Here is a 20,156-nt window from a genome sequence, read left to right as displayed (position 1 = left end):
GCAATCGCATCAGGTTATCTAGAATACCTAATTGCAGATTAGAGGATTCCTATAGAAAATTATATTGTATTGAAAATAAGAAAGTTTTTGGTACAACTTAATATAAATTATTTTTTATGACTCCTTGTTTGTGGGTTTCAGTAATCAAATTACACAAAATCAGAAGATTTTATTTACAGGCCAGTTAAACATCATCTGAGATGATCAAACTGTCCACATAAACCAAGGACTAATTTTCAGTCTGCTGTTGTATTGCTATCCTTTCAATCCTCCTGTAGCGGGATGGATCTAAAAGGCATAAAGTTCCAAAAACAGGAAAAGAATTACACTCTCGTAATTTTTCTTTGTATTTGTGGTAGAAGTTATCTTCAATTTTTAGCTTTCGTTTAGTTTTTAACTCACCTTCCTGTGGGTGAGTCTTCTGTTGAATTGTCTCTGGCTTCTGAAGTCAAACAGTGCAGTCCCTGGGAGTAAGACACACAACGAGTCATGGAGCAGTCCCACTTGTTACCACAAAATCCACTTGCTGGATCAATACATGCAATCTTCCAGGGTTACTTGCCATAGGATGTGTAGCATGCGTTGAAATCTCTTCATAAAGAATCCTATAGAAAGGATGCTGCGACAGCTGTTGCATCCCAGGGTAGAAATGAGGTTGCAGCATTAGAAATGTTGGCAGGGTAGCCCTGCTTGTGGCAGTGCACCTGATCTCTTAATCTTTGCCAGGCAGCAGCTACGTGCTTCTGTAAAGACAGAGGCGCAGGCAGCTGCATTTGTCTGATGCAGCGTTTCTGGAGAACAAGCCCTTAGGGTAGTTGCTGCTTATGTACTAAGGATGCTGCAGTGAGGCACACCTGGGAAGCAGGGAGCAAGATCAGGGAGTCAGGTGACGGAGAAATAGGTATAGCGTTGGATGTTGGTAAACCTAACGGGGTAGCTTGGAGATGTGGAGGACACGTTTTAAGGTCTTGTGAAAATTTTGCGTTGTGTTTGGTTAATGCTATCATAGCTTTTAACACATTTCCTTTTGAAGGGACAATTCTATTCCAAGCTGACTAATCCCTGAACTTTTAAAACCACAACAAGATGGTCTGTGGTACTAGTGAGTCACTGATTGTGAATCACACATACTTCAGTACAAATAAATGAATCCCTTTGTTTAATTTATTTTTGTTTTGGTAGTATCTGGAAGGCCTAGAGAAAGATCATGACCTTGTAGAACTAGGTGTTGTATAAGCACACACAAAAAGACCCTGAGCCTGCATATACTCTTTTCTATCTGTCTATTTAAGCTTGATTTCAACTTGTTTTACCGATGTGGATAAAAATAAGTGTGTTTAAAGCTCTTTAAAATTGAAGTCTAATAGTAAACATTTCTTCCGTGTGGAGTTTGGCAGTTTAAATAGTCTAAGAAGGAAAAAGTGGAGCACTATACAATGGGCTATGCCTCCCAGGAAGAGAGAAACCATAGGGGTGTTAGCTTGCTAGCGGATGTACATCTCCATATATCTAGTCCTGGAAACTGAAGACCCCTTGAATTCCAGTCCAATATCTTAGTTGCAGAAATTGTATTAACTACATTCATTACTTACTTGCATTAATTACAGTACTACATTAGTAAAGGTGATTTGAAGTTTTAATTGACTTTTCAATGGAAAAGTGTATGTAGAGGGAGCGGTAGATGGTGTAACGTGTGTGTGTAACTCCGCTCTCTCCCACTCCCTTGCATGGTGGTTTTTGTTCTTGGGAGAGGCGTGTGCCAAAGAATCTGCTTTTGGCTCAAAGAGATTTTCTTCTGAATCAGCACTTCTCTGCAGTTGATTTCTGTGAAACATAACTATGAAAATTCACTAGGCTGCAATTGTAAAACTGATTTGTGGAATGAACTGCAGAAAGACTAAACAGCAACACTGAAACTGCTTATGAGAGCTGCCTACCCTTGACTTCATCAGTTATTATCATGTGCTCATGAATATATGTTAGCTTGCCTAATAGTTGTATATCAACCAGGCCTAGATCGTGGGAGGCTGGGCTTCACCACTTAGAGATGGGGAAAGTATGTTGTTCGTTGCATAGTGTTCTGTCCATATCAACTGGATTGTAGGCTTTTGGCTCTAGACTACGTATGCACAAAGGATGACATGCTTCAACTCATGTTTCTTTGCCCCCATCTTCATTGGTATTACATTAATGCACGATATGAGACACCGTGTGAAGGGGATCTTGCCAAACAGCCCTTGTAAAGGGGAATGCAAGCAGGTGAGTGCCTGCTGCTGTCAGAAAGCTTCAGCCTGCCCTTCAGAGAGGTAGCAATTGTGGGTGCTGGGCTTGTCCTCACTCCTTCTTCAGTGCATTTGTTGTGGATTCCCACCTTGCTAGACTTGACTGTCTTTCTCAAACAAAAAGGGCGAGGATGTAACACAATATATCAGAGGATGGGCAAAAGCAACTTGAGCCCCCCAGAACAAGGAAGACATCAATAAACTGGAGTGAGTTGAGCAGAGGGTTGCCAAGATGGTCAGGAGGCTGAAGCACTTGTCTGGTGAGGAGAAGCTGGGGCAACTGTTTCTTCAGCCTGGAGAAGAGGTGGCTCTGGGGTCACCTAATAGCAGCCTGCCTGTAGCTATGAGAGGTTATCAAGAAGATGGACCCAGGCTCTTTAGTGTGGTGAAGTGAGGGGAGATGAGAGACAACAGGCATAAGCTGAAAGATGAGAGGTTCAGAATATATGGAAAAAATATATGAAAAGAAACCCAACAATTTTTCCTCATGAGACCAGTCAAGCAGTGAGACAGGATGGCCAGAGAAGCTGTGCATCTTTGGAGGTTTCCAAATGTGGCTGGATAAAGCTCTGAGCAACCTAGTCTGACCTCACAGCTAGTCCTGCATTGAGCAGGAGGCTGGAGAAAGATGAGAGGTTCAGAATATATGGAAAAAATATATGAAAAGAAACCCAACAATTTTTCCTCATGAGACCAGTCAAGCAGTGAGACAGGATGGCCAGAGAAGCTGTGCATCTTTGGAGGTTTCCAAATGTGGCTGGATAAAGCTCTGAGCAACCTAGTCTGACCTCACAGCTAATCCTGCATTGAGCAGGAGGCTGGGCAAGAGACCTCCTGAGGTCCCTTCCAACCGGAATGATTGTGTGATCCTAACATAAAAGGCTGATCTGGACAAGTGAGAGATCTAATGTAGAAAGTGACACCTAGGTGTCATGAATTGAAATGCAGTTTATAAGGACTTTCAACAGCCTTAGGTTTGGGGAAATCCTGCTGTCAAGGGTTTAATGATATCAGTTTATCCCACCCCCCAGCTAGAGCAGAAGGCAAATCATGGCTGCATGAAATACAGAGAAGACAACACAAAGTTGGTAATGTTACTTTGGTTCTTTTCGGTATAGCAAATCGTGATTCTTGATACGGCATGTAAGGGATTTCTCTTGGAATCGTTTTCTTTTTGCCTGCAGTCACTAAGTGATCCGTATGAACTCTCCGACTTCAAAAAGATATTCTGGGTTAGAAATAATAAAATATCTGTGCTCTACATTTGGTTCTGTAAACATTACCCAGTAAGTGTACGATAGTGATTTCTGTCATTAGTGTATTTAAGAGGAGACATGAGCTGTGCACCCATTCATAAAAGGTGGATTGGCTGGGAAGTCTGAAAGGACCTTGTAACTGGTGTCCTTGTTTGTAGTTGTCCAGTTAACAAATGTAGGGTTTCAGACTGAACCTAAGATGTTATTTTCCTTGATTTTTAAATTAATTTACTACTTCTAGCTTACTTAAGTTAAAGTGCTTTCTGGATGCCACTTTTCTTCCCCTTTGACCCTCCTGTTTTGTATTCCCCCCTGTTTTCAGCTTCACATCTTTAAACTTTTCATTACTAACAGGTTGATTCTGCTCTAGGATAATGGCAGGAAAAGTAAAGTGGGTAACTGACATAGAAAAATCTGTTCTAATAAACAACTTCGAAAAAAGAGGCTGGATTCAGGTGGCAGAAAATGAAGACTGGAATTTTTATTGGTAAGTACATTAAAAATACCAATTTCTAAATTTGTGAAGTATTTTAATATCTTATGTTAATACCATTAGCAGTATGACAAAACACATATTAAAAACAAAAGATGCAGAAATTAGCACTAATTTACTGCAGTGCTCCCAAGAGTATAACGTTGTTTCATCACTCTTGTAATGTCTTATGCCATTGCTGGTCTTCTGTTCAGATTTGTGTTGGTAGATTCCTGTATCTGTGCAGGCCTGCTAAAGTCATTGGTGTTCCTCAGGGCAGAAGGTCCCATCTGCATGGATCCATTCCCATGCTACTGATCTTGCATATCTTTGCAGTTTACCAAAGGTTTTGTCAGGGAGTGGAAAGTCACTGTCCTAGCAAGATATCGATCACTTCTGGGAATACCAATTGTAAAAAGCCCGGGGGAAAGGCTGTGCTCAGTGGTTTTTGTTTTGAAATGTGATACCTGATTTTATTCAAATTTCTTGTATGCAGTAAGGAGAATTTTTCCTCTACTGTTGGAGGGGATTTGTGGCCTGAGGGGAATCTTTGAATGTATCTTTTCCAAAAATTTTCTGACAACACAACCTAAGCAAAATAATCCAAGAGTAACAGCTCCAATATATGATAAAATATTCTTTTATCAATGTGACGGAGGCTTGCCCTGTTACCAGAGTGCAGGCTCCTGTAATAAAAGCCTTGAGAACTGTACTTTCCTTCTTCATGATAATGATTTATATGCAGACTAATTATTCAACATTTCAAAACTGAGAGTGAATGTGAAATTAAACCAAGGTAATGGTGAAAGGACGAGAGTAAATTATCTAGCTTCTTATTTGGCATTTGTCTAATATAAGACCGTGAAATGCTGTTCTAGAATGCAGTAATTTGTGAATTGGCAGAAACAATACTCTTCAAGTAAACCAAACAATTTATATTGCCCCTTTCAAACACGACAGAATGGCTGTTTATGCTGCCAAATGTACCCTTTGTGAACCACTTATTTAAATGGGTAGGAATCTAGTAATCTGCTCATGCTTTTGGAATGCGGCTGGGGGGAGTGGGGGAACAGGGCACTCATGGAAACTGTTGTGTGACTGCTTGTTTTGTTTTTGGGTTTGTTTTTTTCTTCCTGAAATGACAACGTAGCAGATTGATGGCGTTCAGGAAATATTCTTAAATTTCCAATGTGAGACATTTAATACAGAAAATTCTTCGTATCTATGGCCCTGCTCTTATCTTCTGTGAAAAATGAAGTAGATAACTGATTTGATGACTTTATCACTGCAGCCCTCTGATCTGGTGTTTACAGGTGTTTTTAGCAAGATCTCTGAATCGTTGTTTTCAATTGATATGCTTGAAGTCCTTTACAGTCTGAATAGCAAGGTAGTCAGTAGGAATTTGGTTTTGTGGCCTTTTTTAGGAGGAAAGCTGAGTTTCTAGAGAGCAAAGTAATAGATTTAACAAGATGCTTCCGTAGCATTTGGGTGCATATCAGTCATTTTTAGGCCCTGTTGGGGCTTGACCTGACTATCAACAGAGTCCAGTAGGGCCAAGTTGTCATCTTCCTTTCCTCGCTGTCTGCCCCAATTTCAGTAGTAGTAGAGAGATCAATAAAACCTCTGGCAGGATTTAATTGGTTTTGCTAATAGAGGTTCAGGATATGTTGGATTGTCACTGCGGTAAAATATTATACTATAAAGAGAAATAAGAGGGCAAAGATGAAGTGAACGTAACAAACAAAAAAAATTCAACTTTGTCCTCCTGAGTTGTGTTTCTTGGGAGAAATAATTTGGTATCTGTCTTTGCTTTCAGGATGAGCGTGCAAACAATCAGAAATGTTTTCAGTGTGGAAACTGGTTACCGCCTCTCTGATGACCAAATTATCAATCATTTCCCAAACCATTATGAACTGACCAGGAAAGATTTGATGGTAAAGAATATCAAGCGATATAGGAAAGAACTTGAGAAAGAAGGAAGTCCCCTTGCCGAAAAGGATGAAAATGGGAAATATATTTATTTGGGTATGTGGTTCTCATTATCAGCATTAATCTTTTTTCCTCTGTGGTCAATAGCCTGGAATTGAGCTAGCTTTTCTGTGCATAAAGCACTGAACCTCTGAAGTGTTAGAACATTAAAGTGACTGTCTTGAAATGCTCTGTCCCTGTCAATCAAATAAAGTGTACCTTGTCCTAAAATTGTTTTCTGCATTCTGCAAACCTAACAGCCTTTCTCTGTCTTCTCCTCCTTTTCCCCCCCCTCAAATCTGCCATTAGAGCATAAGGAAACACAAGAATTGGGAGAGTGATAAAAACAGTAGTAGTGAACACTTCATATGAAATACTACATTTTCAAAGCTTTCCACAAACCTTGCTTTGAAGGATAATGGCTACTATTTTACAAATTGAGAGGAATAGAGGGGATGCCACTCATTGTCCCTGTCAATCAAATAAAGTGTACCTTGTCCTAAAATTGTTTTCTGCATTCTGCAAACCTAACAGCCTTTCTCTGTCTTCTCCTCCTTTCCCCCCCCCTCAAATCTGCCATTAGAGCATAAGGAAACACAAGAATTGGGAGATTGATAAAAACAGTAGTAGTGAACACTTCATATGAAATACTACATTTTCAAGCTTTCCACAAACCTTGCTTTGAAGGATAATGGCTACTATTTTACAAATGAGAGGAATAAGTGAACACTTCATATGAAATACTACATTTTCAAAGCTTTCCACAAACCTTGCTTTGAAGGATAATGGCTACTATTTTACAAATTGAGAGGAATAGAGGGGATGCCACTCATTCAGGATCTTTGTGGAAATTAGAGACAAAACAGGAATAAAAGATTGAACATTTCTGTTTCCCTGTCATATTACCACAGCACTAAGGCCCAATTCCTCCACTGTGTACTTGCTAGTATTCAGCAGTATTCAAGGAGGAGAACAAATCCAGTTTGTATGTATGGAAGTTGTATTTAGACTTAGTTTTGTAAGTAGTAAGGTCCTTAAAGAATGAATTTAACAGTGTAGCATTAGCTGAAGCAACACTGGATGAAGCGATAATGAAATTATTATTTTTAAATGTTATTGGGTTTTTTTGTTGTTTTGTTTTGTTTTTTAAAAATTACTTATTTAAAAATTACTTTGGGATTAAAGTACTTTGCAATAAGATTAGTGGTGAAACTAAAGGGTCTGGAACTTCATATGAGACAGGGTTGGAGTTTCTTTAATTCAAAAGTGAAAAAACATTGTCTGAAAATCTTATATTGGAGCAAAAAATAAAATAAACTTTTGCAGAAAGGCTCTAGAAAGAACTGAATGAACAAACTCTTCAGAGGAGAAATTTGGGGGAAGTTGGAGAACAACTAATGACTGCTAGAAAATAAAATTTAAAAAAAAACACAGAAAAACAAAAAAAAACCAAAACCAAACCAGCAATAGATCAGGAATGAGGAGAGTAAAGTTGTTTCAGAGGTCACAAAGCATTGGAGTGAAACAGAGATGGGGATATGATGAGTTGATTTACATCTTGTGAAAGTGAAATGAAAGCACTGTTCATCCGTGTAAGAAAGAAGCAGTTTTGTATGGATGGAAGTGAAGATAATCTGATAGCAAAAAGTAAGAAATGCTTTTCTTTAGATTTCAGTAAGCATGGTAATACTGATTGTGGGAGCAAATAAGAATGACTGATGAGAATTGCACGTAAATTAAAATTACCACATCCAAAGGGGAAGCAACATCAACATTCACATTTTTACATGCACAGAGGATGATAAGGTGGTTAGCAGAATGGCAAAAGCTGACATAGGAAATTGAGAAAGTTTGATAAAGTTAAGCTGGAATGGTATATAATACTTTTAATTTCACAGCATATAAACAGAAGAAAATTGATTCATGTGAATTAAAATTTATTAATCTGAAGTTAGCAGCGTGCAATATTTTGCAATTGTTTGTTTAAGAAAAACTACAAACTAGAATTTAAATGAGATAAAAAGCAACATGAGTCTTAATGTAGATGGATCATGCCAGGCTGGAAAACTGAAAAGACAGAAATATTTTTTAGTCTATATGTGTCAATAGCCTTATCAGCTATAGTGTCCTTAATTGTGCACCTTTTTTTTTTTTCCTTAACTCAGATTTTGTTCCTGTTACTTTTATGCTTCCTGCCGATTATAATCTCTTTGTTGAAGAATTCAGAAAAAATCCCTCCAGCACTTGGATTATGAAACCTTGTGGCAAAGCTCAAGGAAAAGGAATATTTCTAATCAATAAACTCTCCCAAATTAAAAAATGGTCTCGAGATAGCAAAACATCTTCGTAAGTTCTTAAACCCCAAACCCCTTATTGTACTTTCTATAATCAGGTGAACCACATCAACATGCTAATTGTCTGATGCATGGGAGAAGTATTCCGTTATTATCGCTTTGTCATTATATAGTTAGTTTTGCATTTAATCTCAGTCATTATCTGACTTCCTCCTTCAAAAAGGTTTTAATACGATTTGTTTTGGTATGAGGAGGTACAAAGAACTGTTCAATTAACTATTCTTTATAAAAATGCTTTTAGTGTTGTTGGGGAAAAAATACATAAAAATAAATTGTTCTGCTTCATAGTATTAAATAACAGGAAGCAAGAGAAAAATCATTCCCTAAGCAATTTCAATAATTATTTTATTTAATATATATTCATTAACTTCTTAAATTACTACAAAGGAAGAATGCATTTATATTAAATAAATACATTTTCCATTTGGAGCACAAAATAATACACCTTATGTTGGTGATCGACTTCCAAATGGATGAAACAGGTTAGCAATCTATGTTTTTCTCTGACTAGCAAAAGTTTTGATGACACAACTGATGTTATTTTTTTTCCTGTTTTAAAGTGACTGGCTGAATATCACTTGAGTCTTTTTTGTCTTTTTTTTTTTTCCCCTATTTGACTTGGAATCTGAAGAATGTCACAATCTGAAAGTTATCTTAGCTTTTCACAGTGGTTTGCAATTGCACACCAAGCATAAATACAAATATTCTAGGAGTATAAGACCTTGACTAATGAAGGTAATGTAATACATACTCCTTGCTTGTCTGAACCATGCCAAGCTCTAAGTGGTCTCCAAGGAAAAGACTGGCTTGTAGAGCTGCATTCTGAATGGCTCAGTCAGCTACCCTGTTAACTTCAAAACTGGGTTTAAATGGTTAATTGATCTTGGTCATCTGTTCAGTATTTTTAACTTTTTTTGGTATATAATGCCTGATGCCAAGTGTGTATTATTAACCACTACAACTTTATACATTGTCTTGGCAAAAGATGCAAGATTTCAGTCAATCCAAAACTTACAGGCTACTTCTAAAGAAGAAAAAGGTTTATCAGATTATATCTTTGCAGTTGTCACATGCTGAAACATGATTTGTGTTTTTCAGGTTTGTATCTCAGTCTTCCAAAGAAGCCTATGTGATTTCTCTCTATATCAACAATCCATTACTAATTGGTGGAAAGAAATTTGATCTCCGTCTGTATGTTTTAGTATCTACCTATCGTCCACTGAGATGTTACATGTAAGATTGTATATATTTGTATTTTGTTTTGAGAGAATGTTTGATGTAGTCAAAATAATGTTGCGGTTCTTGCGCAAAGAAGTTTAACATGTACGTGGTATCCTAGGATGATCTTTTCCTTATTTCTTATTGGGGTTTAACACATTTTAATGACTTTTTGCATTTAAGGTATAAACTTGGATTTTGCCGGTTTTGCACAGTAAAATATACACCAAGTACAAGTGAATTGGATAACATGTTTGTACATCTTACAAATGTTGCCATTCAGAAACATGGGGTAAGTGTACTGAGTTCTTAGGTGTTTTTCTGTAGCAAAACTGATTTTCTTAAATTGTCCCAAAAACTTGGAATAGAAAGGTTTTATTTGTCATATTCTTCATCATCATGCAACTAAAATACTTCAACTTGAACTTACAAATAAATAAATTTCAGAAGACTGCAGATCAAAAGTATGCAAGATAATGTGTTGCAGCTCTGTAATAGACTGTGATATCTTCAGTATTGACTTGCAGTACTTGAAAGCGGGGTTTTTTTCTTCAAGTCTCCTGTCATTTAAATGCTAATATGCTCACTTAGCAATTGATTCTGTGAGCAGTGGAATTAATGAAGCCTGGTTCCTGTGGATTTGTATTTTATAATAGCACTTTAATATTGCCTTCCCGATCTCCCCTTCCCTCTCTCTCTCCCATGCAGTTAATTCAGCTTTCCTATTTCCGGCACTTATTCATCGTAGTACTTTCCAGCTTCTTCCTATGTATCCCACCCCCACCTTCCTTCTCTGGGTAAGAAAGGGAATGCGCAGTTGCGAGCTTGGAGATAAACGTTTGCTGCCTGGCCAGCTGGTGGCTCCCTCTTGAATGGACAAAGATGGAGTTCTGCCTGCAAAAGAGTTCTGTCCTGTAATTTGCCATTGATATTCATAAAACCTGTGGAAACCTGATAGCCTTGACAGCACTTCCCTATGTCAAAACAGGCTGAAATTCACCAGTGGGAGGAAAGGCTAGTGGGGCAGGGGTGACATGAACAGATGGGCATACAGTACCACTGCCCAAGCCTTGTTTCTTCAGGGAATCTACTTGATGATGATGACTGTCCCTTTTGCGTTTTTAGCGGATGTCCGTGACTTATAAACCATGCCTCTGTTACAGTAATTAAAACTCTATTGTCACACTTCCTAATTTCATAGGTTCTATTTTAAGGGTATGGAAAATAAACGTGTATGTACATACATGTGCGCATACACTCATGCATATATATTCATATATTCACATATACTCACACACAAGATACATATAATGTATCTTAAATTGCAACCTTGCTAAATGTGCCTTGTCTATTATTGTTCTGTAAGACGTGCAGCATAGCAGAACTGTTTTTATCTGGATATTCCTGTAACAACAATGTGAATTATAAATGTCACTTATGGTGGTAGTTATAAACCAGGGTAAGTGTCAAAATATGGCGTTTTTCAGTACTACAAACATTTTCTTGCTCAGGTGCTGATTCGTGAAGTGCTTCAAACTCATTATGGTTTGACAGAGCACACTGAGAATTAGTTGTGGTGAAAGCAGATCCCATACAACTTAGAGCGTAAATCATGGTGCTGTTGCCAGTAGCAGTGAAGAGGTGAGGCATGGGATATATTGCCTGTCCCGTTATTATGCACCCTTTCATCTTCTCCACCAGTTAAAGAATGGCCTTCAAGATTTCTCCCAAATAAAAGCAGAAGTGAAAGTGGTGGTGAGGTCTCTTTGAGAGAAAAAAGGACAACAGAAATGGGTATAGAAGTAGCAGCTTAGAAACGTGGAGTAATTACTAGAGCATTTGAAAAACTTTTTAGAAATTCTGAACCACTATCATCTGTTGAGTTTTGCAGAAAGAAGTGAGAAAAGTTTAATGTAAAGCCACTCTATCCATCCTATCTGTCCTTCTGTTTTAAACGTGTCTGTAACTTTGGAGGCACTTAGGCTGTACAGTTTTAGAAGAAGAACCTAATACGAACTGTCAAGTAATTTATCAAAATTATGAGGAGGTCTGGAAAAACTCTTCAAGTTCTAGCTGTTAATCTCTACTCTAATCCCTACATGAACCATAGAGTTCCAGTGTGTTTGTACCCTACAAGCTCATGGGAAAACATCCCTAATTTGAAAAGCATACAATTCAATATCGGGGAGGGGGAAAGGGTAAAATGAAGGAAGGAGAGTAAGTCAGTATACTCATCGTAATGTTTGTGCTGGAAAATACAGTTCTAAGTCATTATTCACTGCATGTGTAATACAAACAAAACAATAGTAATTCTTCTACTTAATTATTTTCAGTTAGTGATCTTCTGTGTAGTCTGCAATATTCTACTTTGTTTCAATATTTTTAATTAAATATTTGTGACTGTGTAAAGCTCTACCCAGTTGCAATCTATTTTGATTTGAGTACTTGTTCTGAAATGCAAAGAAGGTTGAAACTTTGATCTCTGTTCCCTTGCTGGAATCTGGTCTCAGAACATTTTTTCTGTGCGGCAAGTCCTGAGAACCATGTTTCAGTTCTTTATTTGTACAGTCCAGTTTTCCATATGTACTAAGGGGGGAGCTGTAGAAAAAGCCTAAAAATAGACAGAGGCTTCTCTGACCTTGTCTTAGAGGACAACAGATTTCGTTCCTCTGAGAACTTTTTTCTGCTCTACGCATTCTGTTTTATAATTTAGCAGGCATACAATCATTCTTAGAAATGCTCTGAGGAGAACCTTTATAAAGAGACAAAGCATTTGTCCTGAGAGTTATTTGAGGGCTGAACGTGTGTCTTTCATCAGTAAGAATACCCTCAGTTTGCTCTTGTCTTTCTGTGTAAAGAGAATATAGTGCAGAGCCTTGATAGCCTCTGCAAAGACAAATATAAGGTAACCTCCCTTTTTCCCCTGTTCTGTTTCAGTAGCACTTAGTGTTTTTTCTATATCAAAATACGGAATTACTTGAAATCTTAACCTTTTAAAATAATTCAGGTGTCATTTCACTGTCTTCTTGAGTGTAACTGTTGTCAGTAACACCATTAAGAAGATACTGGGTTTGCCTTTTGGGAAACAGACAAGTCGCATTTTAAGTGAGTAAACACAGACAAGCGCTTTCAAGTGCTGCATTTTAAAACAGCTGACTTCAGTGAAATTTACCTATTGCTCACTTAATTATTTCTCCCTTATCCCCAGAGGAGGAAAAAGTTCAATTCTTTCCTTTCACATTTTAAAACTTTTATTTCCAAATCATAAATTATGTTTTACTATAAAACTGTCAAAGTACTAGTTGTTTTTTTCTTCTAAGAAAAATTTATTACGTGATTTGTAATGTGTGATATAAACATATAAAGCTATAATAAAAACAGTTGTTTATATAGAGGGCAGTTCAAAGTAAAGCTGAAGTCTTCATAAAGCTATAAAGTAGAGTAAAAACAATTTGCTGAGTTTGTTTTTAGAGCAATACTTGTATGTAAGTATAAGTGGGCTTTTTGTGTGGAGGAAACAAAACTGCTGAACAACTTCAAAATCTTAGACTGAATTAACTCCTTAACCCTTCAGGATGACTACAATCATATCCATGGAGGCAAGTGGACAGTGAGTAACTTACGCCTGTATCTGGAGAGCACCCGTGGAAAGGAAGTCACAAACAAATTATTTGATGAAATTCACTGGATAATTGTGCAGTCACTGAAGGCTGTTGCGGTGAGTACTGTTCCTGGAATGCTGCCAGCGATAGCATTACGGCTGCAGGCTTCTTATAATCATGAAAGTGAGTTTGCCATCAAAGCCCCTAAAATCTATTTCCTGCTATTTGAGTGATGGTGTTGATGCTGATTTCTGCAATTCTGTTATCTCTTGATTTCTCTGAGCTGAGTAAACTTGAATCTTAGGTGGGTAAGCTGCCCGTGCATATTGAAGAAGCGAATGAATCTCTTTCCTTGAGGGCTCTGTGTACTTTTTAATATGACTTGATACTGCCCTTGTGAATAGTATTAAGCTCTGCCAAGGCGCGTGACGTCATTTCAGCAATAACAAAGGTGTCAAAGAAAAAATAGCTCTGGAGGACAATTTATCAAAGAAAATGTAAGGCTATTAGTTCAGCAGAGTTACATAACTTACTTTCACCTCTTTTATACACGAGTCACGTAGTTATCATGAACTCTTATTTAGGAAAAAAAGTAGAAAAGTAGCAAACAATCCTCTACTTGAGTGATTTTCTAGCGTTTGGGTAATACCCCATGATTACATTAGAGAGCAGGTATCACTCTGTGGGTCAGCTGGGGTACCTGAAGAGCTCACTGGTGCCAATGACTGTCCTGTTCCCAAGTGCATGGTCCTGTCATCTTTTTTGGGTTGGTCCTGGCACCATCGTGAGCTGAATCAGCTCACTTGCCCAACTGACAATTACTATCTTGCTTTATTGATGGGTTCGTATTCTGCCGGTGTAATAAGCTGAATCACCTCAGTGAAGGACCAGATGAACACCAGAATCAGCACGAGAAAGAAGAACAAGGTTGTGAAGCTAGGATCAGTGGGAGGTGGGGAAGCATGGCTCAACTCAGCCTCTGCTGTGCAGTCATATTTGAAACCAGATGTGAGAAGAAAAGGGATTTAATCCAAATGTTAGCAGAATCTTAAAAGAGAAGAGGAAAAAGTGTTGAGAATTACTGAGCATGACATGTTTTGGTCCTCTCTCTTTCTGACAATGGCAGATGTAAAGAGAGATGCTTGTTCCTCCTTCCCCCTTTCACTCCCTGAAGAACTGAAAAGCTTTCATTATTAGTCTAGGGGAAAACATCTCATTAACCTATTACAAAGGTTTCTTTAAAAGATCTGATGAGATTTGCATAGCAGAAAAGTCTTACCATGCATACTGCAAATGTTTAGCAGATGCTGGAAAACTACTGATTCTGTAGAGGATGTGCTTCTAAGCACAACTTGGTCCTTGGTCTGTCTTGGCTTTCGGGATCACAGTTGACTTGAGCTAATTATAATTTTAAAATGTATCTGGTAGTTGTTTGACCTCAAATTTCTGCATGGTTACAGCAGCATAATAAAAGAAATGTCTTTGAATAAGTCTCCTTTTTCCTGAAGTTTAAAGAATCCACGACTATGTGAAGCTGCGTTATGTAAATTTTAAAACTTCCTGATTTCTCCTGATGCATGCAGGCTTTAAATATTGTTATTACTTCTGCAAAATATGAAAACACTTTTGTTTTCACACTGGAAACATAATGGAAAATTAATGTAACTTAGTACTTGGCATCAATGCAATCATTAATATTGAAATATTTACTTACAGCTTGGAAAAAAGAGGCAATCCTGAACTTACTAGTTAGCAAGCTTATATTAGAGTTACAACACTGAAAACTGTTGTAGAAGATTCATGATGTATTAACATGTGAATTCTAGCAAACAAAGTGTGTAATCAGGTTATTTACTGAATTGTTGATTTTAATACATAATCAATGCAATCATTAATATTGAAATATTTACTTACAGCTTGGAAAAAAGAGGCAATCCTGAACTTACTAGTTAGCAAGCTTATATTAGAGTTACAACACTGAAAACTGTTGTAGAAGATTCATGATGTATTAACATGTGAATTCTAGCAAACAAAGTGTGTAATCAGGTTATTTACTGAATTGTTGATTTTAATACATATTGTTGTCTTTTTTTTTTTTTTTTTTTTTTTTTAGCCTGTAATGAATAATGATAAGCACTGCTTTGAGTGTTATGGATATGACATTATCATTGATGACAAGCTTAAACCATGGCTGATTGAGGTAAAGTTACATAAAATACCGGAAGAAACTTCCTTCTCATTTCACAGAATAAAACTAAGTAGATTTCAATGTATCTTTGAAACAGTATCTTTTGTTCCTCAGGTAAGTGGATTAAGAAAAATGTTGGAAAGCAAAATAGGCCATGTGATGACCAAGCTAGCGTGTGCTTTTGTTTCCTATTTGTTTGGTGTTTCTATTTGTTTGTGGCTTTCTGTTTTGTCTTTTAGATCCAGTGCATCCATACAATTGGACTTCAGAGGCAGTCTGAATGTTAGCAGTGCTATTAGATACTGTATCAGTAGCTGGAAAATTGGCACTGGCTCGATGGAGCGTAACATCAAACTTAAGTTTTAAATGCTGTCATGGCCTTAATGTTGCAGGTTGAAAGGAAAGAAAAGGGGGACACAAAGGATAATTGGGATATTTGGAAGGCGCTTTTTTTTTTCCACATAAATTTCTCTTTAGTGTATTAACTTTGGATCTGTATGTTCAACATAAATTTTATCCAGCCCTCTTCCTTCTCAATCTAATTGAAAGTGAAACATCAAAGGTAAATGGACTTTATAAAAAAATTTAAAAAATCTGTTTATTGTTCTGATACCACTTCTCCATAATAAATGTGGAACACAAGAGATATGTTAAATGAACCCCAGTTTTAATGAAAACAAGATGCAGTGTAGTGCTTTGAATAGAGAGCACGTATGTGTTTCACCAGCTCACAATTTAACAGGGGAGAACTCAGATTAAGAACATAAATGAAAACTGTTTACCTAGAAGAAACCCACAGATTCCTGTATATAACAGCTGTTGGAGTGAACCAGGCAAATTGTAAGCACTGAAATTTATGGGTTTTGTATCCATGTAAGCTTAGAAAATTAAATAAAAATCTATGTCTTGCCTGATTAACCCTGAATCTAGGGTTAATCTCAACAAAAATCTTCAGGCTGACACAGCAGACACACTTAGTGGTGTGGTGCTTTTGTTTTTAAGTAAAAAGAAAAATACCCAGTGGGGGATTCCTTCCAGTGTCTGAGGAACTGAAAGATGTGCTTTGAGACACTGAGTCTTAATTTCCCAAATAGTACGTATAGTCATCACACATGCTGTTTGGAGAACTATATACCACTCAAAAAATTGATGCTGACATTTCTTTTTTTCTTTTGTAGGTTAACGCTTCCCCTTCTCTTACTTCCAGTACTGCTAATGATCGCATCTTGAAGTATAATCTTATTAATGACACACTTAACATTGCTGTGCCTAATGGGGAAATTCCAGACTGTAAATGGAATAAATCTCCACCAAAAGAGGTTCTTGGCAATTATGAAGTCTTGTAAGTTTTATCAGTGTTCTATATAAATGCAAATGTTTTTCAGTCACCTCACTTTTTTAATGTAGACCACAGAACTTCATTCTGATGTGAAAAATGGGCACAAAGTACCAGTTCATTTTTTTGGAGCTGCAATAACAACATTGGAGGTGGGAGTGCATTAAAGCAGAGTTGCCTCGCTTCATCTCCAGAGGGAACGTTACTTGTCTGATAAGCCCCTGCCTGCACCTTCTGAGCTTCCAGCAGCTAGATTTGAGGGATAGAGGCAAAGAGAGTGTTGTCTTCTACGTGTGTAGAACTTCAATTGTGTTGAGTGTGATATATAGATGGTAGTTAAATAGACATAATAGCTATTTGATACAAATTTTCTCTCAGTTCATAGAAACGATGCCTCTTGACTCCTGTAATTCATGGATGTAATAATAATGAGTTGTCAGATATTTTTTAAATTCCCCAATCTGTATTACAAAGAGACAAATGAAGGAGACAGAGATCTTTATATTGGAGTGTCTGAAGGATTTATCTAGGATTGATTGGTCTTATGCAGAGGAACACTGATTTAAATACCATATTGATGATACAGTTTCTAATATTTTTTTGAGAAAATGTTCAGATAGGTTCTCTAGCGCTAGTGGTACAATTGTTCAGTATGTCAGGAATGCGGTTATGTATGTAGTTGATCCACTACCTCATACTGATCTTAAATACTCTTTCTATACACTAGTAAAGACAGTTAAATATAAGTGTTGGCTGAATTATGATTTAAGTTTTAATAAATGTTATATACATGGTAGCTGTGAATACCTATACGATAGCGTAACTAAGTATTTATTGTGACTGTTCTACAAAATATTGTAGTATTGTCTTTTGATAATTATAATTATACGTCTATAGCCAATTTCTGTTTGGAATTTGCGTAGCAGCTGAGAGGTAACTATATACTGAGGTTATCTGAGGCCATAATGGGCTTAGATATTTAAAGAACTACTTGTCACTGTGGTTAAGTGTTACAAAATACATGTCATCAAATGCATTTAATTTAAGCACGCTGTTGTTTGTTCACCTCATTCTTTCCCTACACGCTCTCTGATGCAACAGTGGAGTTTTTTAATACTGCAGCTAACAATCCTCTGTTTGAAGCAATAGCTTAAGACTTTATTAAACCGCCAGCAGTCTGATGTTCCTGCTTAACCACAGACTTATGTAGTGAGGAGGAATACAGAAGTACATGGGAAATTTCACAAGCATAAAGTTTCACAAACTCAGGAGTTTAACCAAAGCTGCCAGATTATTTGTTTCTTTCAAAAAGTAGCTGAAGATATTTCAGTTGATCTGTATTGTAACATCATGTGGTAGTATATTTCCTTGAATAATAGCTGCATATCAAACTATGCATGTGTAAACCTGTGTGTAGAACAGCTTGCGTTAAATTTCAGTGCTAGATATTAAGCAAAATAGAACATAGAGGACCCACTCTTGTTCGTGTAGTGAATAGCAGGACAAGGCATTGAACAGGTTATCTTACTTTCAGATATGATGAAGAGATGGCACAAAGTGATGGGCCTGATCGTGACTTGCGAAGTCGTTCTGGGCAATCCACTGGAGTAAAAGGAAATCGTGCAAGAGATTCAGGAAAGCCTGTACTAACCACCTGGAAGTGATAACAGAAAAAACAGCTGCACTCTTGGTAGGAAGACATCATGAACAAAAATGCAGTTTTTGAACAGATTCCTCTATTTTGCTACATTGCATGTGGGAAATACTAAAAGAGGACAGTACAACCTTTGAAAAGAAGTGAAACAAACACTCTAAAAACAGGAACTGTACTAGACATACACTGACTTGATGATTATTACAATTTTTTATATATATATAGTATGTATATATAATTATTTTTTATATATATACTTTGTATAAACTAATATTCTCTCAGTAATGATTAAGAACTAACTTTATAAAGATGACAACTCAAAATATTCATTCTGAAAGAAACCCCTTGCTGTTCTGGATATAATTTATTTCCTATAGTAGGCTATCCCTAGCTCCCTGTAATAAATGAGGTGTGGATTCTGTAAAAGGGTGGTAGTGGTGAGTGCTAATATTATCACAATGATGGTTCAGATTCTTGCTAGTAAAAGAAGAGCAACTAGAAAAAATAGCAATACATAGGCTTGAGACTATTGTCAGTTAATGCAGCTAATGATTTATTTCCAGTATTAAGAAATTGAAAAGCAGCTCTTTATATGCCGAGGGTTTGTTTGGGTTGTTTGGTTTTTTTATTTCCTTTAAGTGTTCTGAGCTGCTAACTCTTTAAAGGTAGAAAGTTTCATGGGCTGAGGGAGTGTTTCAAATGGTATATTGATGCATTATTTCACTAGCCATTAATTTTTATTTCACGATAATGCATGTCTGTGGAAAAACAGACGGAACAACTACATACTGTAATAAATCTCATTGCTTGAAGCCAATGATAAATCCTTATTTGCACCAGAATCTCTTTGTGTATTTATGCATGTATATAAGTACAATGTATGTATTTTTTTGTATATTTTATGTGCACTATGACAAACATATTGTTGCACGTTATAACCTATTTCTGGTAACTCTGATAACAGAAGCTGTGATGATTAGCTACCAAAATGTATAGAGCAAAAGTTAAAAATAGGTATTTCAGTCTTCTAACAACATAGCATATAAATAAACTAGTTGGGTCTGTGATTGGCTGTTGCTTCCACTTGCATTTCCACCAGCTATTGGGCGGTTATTTATAAATGTCAATGTGCAGTTCTGGTTGTCTTTATTCTCATTCCCCCTCGTCCCTTTTTTATTTTGATGGTGGAGTATTGTGGAGAGAAAGACGAAGGAGTCTGGGAGTTGCAAATGTCCATGTAACCGTAATATACTCTAATCTGGATGCCACTAGTGCAGTGATACCCAATCTGCCTGCCACAGCAGGCTACGTGGCTTTGCCCTCCTATGTGGCAGGGCACTAAAGTGCACGCAAAGTAAACTTAACCTCTACCAAAAGGTTTGAGTTTCTTGAACACATAAAACAGACCACCTGCACCACAGAAAATGTCAGTCCTTTTCCTGCTTTTGAAGGCCCTCCTAGAAGAGGGCAGCTGCTTGCAAACTGCGGTCTTTGGGACAGTTGGTGCTGATGACTCTCAGTCTGAACACAACTCGGCAAGAGCAGTTTGGGCTGGGGAGGGAGAGCAGATGTGGGCTGGGCTGACCAATAGCCTTACGCATGATCTGGGATTCATCCTTGCAATAAAGAATGAAATATGTAGACTGAATGAGTCACTCCAAGTGTAATCCTCATCTTGATTAATCTTGTATATTCCATTAAAATAAAGACCAAAATCCAACTGATTGTCTGGTCATCAGACTTGAGTCATAGAATCATAGAATCATAGAATCATTGAGGTTGGAAAAGACCTCTAAGATCATCGAGTCCAACCGTCAACCCAACAC

At 37.2% G+C, this 20,156-nt stretch overlaps 1 protein-coding gene across 1 annotated transcript; it reads left to right on the top strand.

Moving 5' to 3' along the window:
* Window positions 1-3,889: 3,889 nt before the first annotated feature.
* On the top strand, window positions 3,890-18,509 carry TTLL1 (tubulin tyrosine ligase like 1). The gene is made up of 9 exons (XM_009279044.2): window positions 3,890-4,025; window positions 5,827-6,035; window positions 8,144-8,324; window positions 9,431-9,565; window positions 9,734-9,842; window positions 13,125-13,268; window positions 15,266-15,352; window positions 16,519-16,682; window positions 18,211-18,509. The coding sequence occupies exons 1-9, from the start codon at window positions 3,913-3,915 to the stop codon at window positions 18,338-18,340; spliced, it is 1,272 nt and encodes a 423-aa protein (XP_009277319.1). The 5' UTR covers window positions 3,890-3,912; the 3' UTR covers window positions 18,341-18,509.
* The last annotated feature ends 1,647 nt before the right edge of the window (window positions 18,510-20,156 follow it).

Source organism: Aptenodytes forsteri, unplaced genomic scaffold (assembly GCF_000699145.1).
Source record: "Aptenodytes forsteri isolate BGI_AS27 unplaced genomic scaffold, ASM69914v1 Scaffold241, whole genome shotgun sequence".
In the NCBI taxonomy this organism is placed as follows: Eukaryota; Metazoa; Chordata; class Aves; order Sphenisciformes; family Spheniscidae; genus Aptenodytes; species Aptenodytes forsteri.
The sequence above is the reverse complement of the archived record's forward strand: the minus strand, read 5'-3'. Positions and strand labels throughout refer to the sequence as shown.

Bases quoted from the DNA above. Each gene is read 5' to 3' on its own strand.
- TTLL1 (XM_009279044.2), top strand. From the start codon at position 3,913: ATGGCAGGAAAAGTAAAGTGGGTAACTGACATAGAAAAATCTGTTCTA. The intron at 4,026-5,826 runs GTAAGTACATTA...CTTTGCTTTCAG, and splicing joins GAAGACTGGAATTTTTATTG to GATGAGCGTGCAAACAATCA. The intron at 15,353-16,518 runs GTAAAGTTACAT...TTTCTTTTGTAG, and splicing joins TTAAACCATGGCTGATTGAG to GTTAACGCTTCCCCTTCTCT.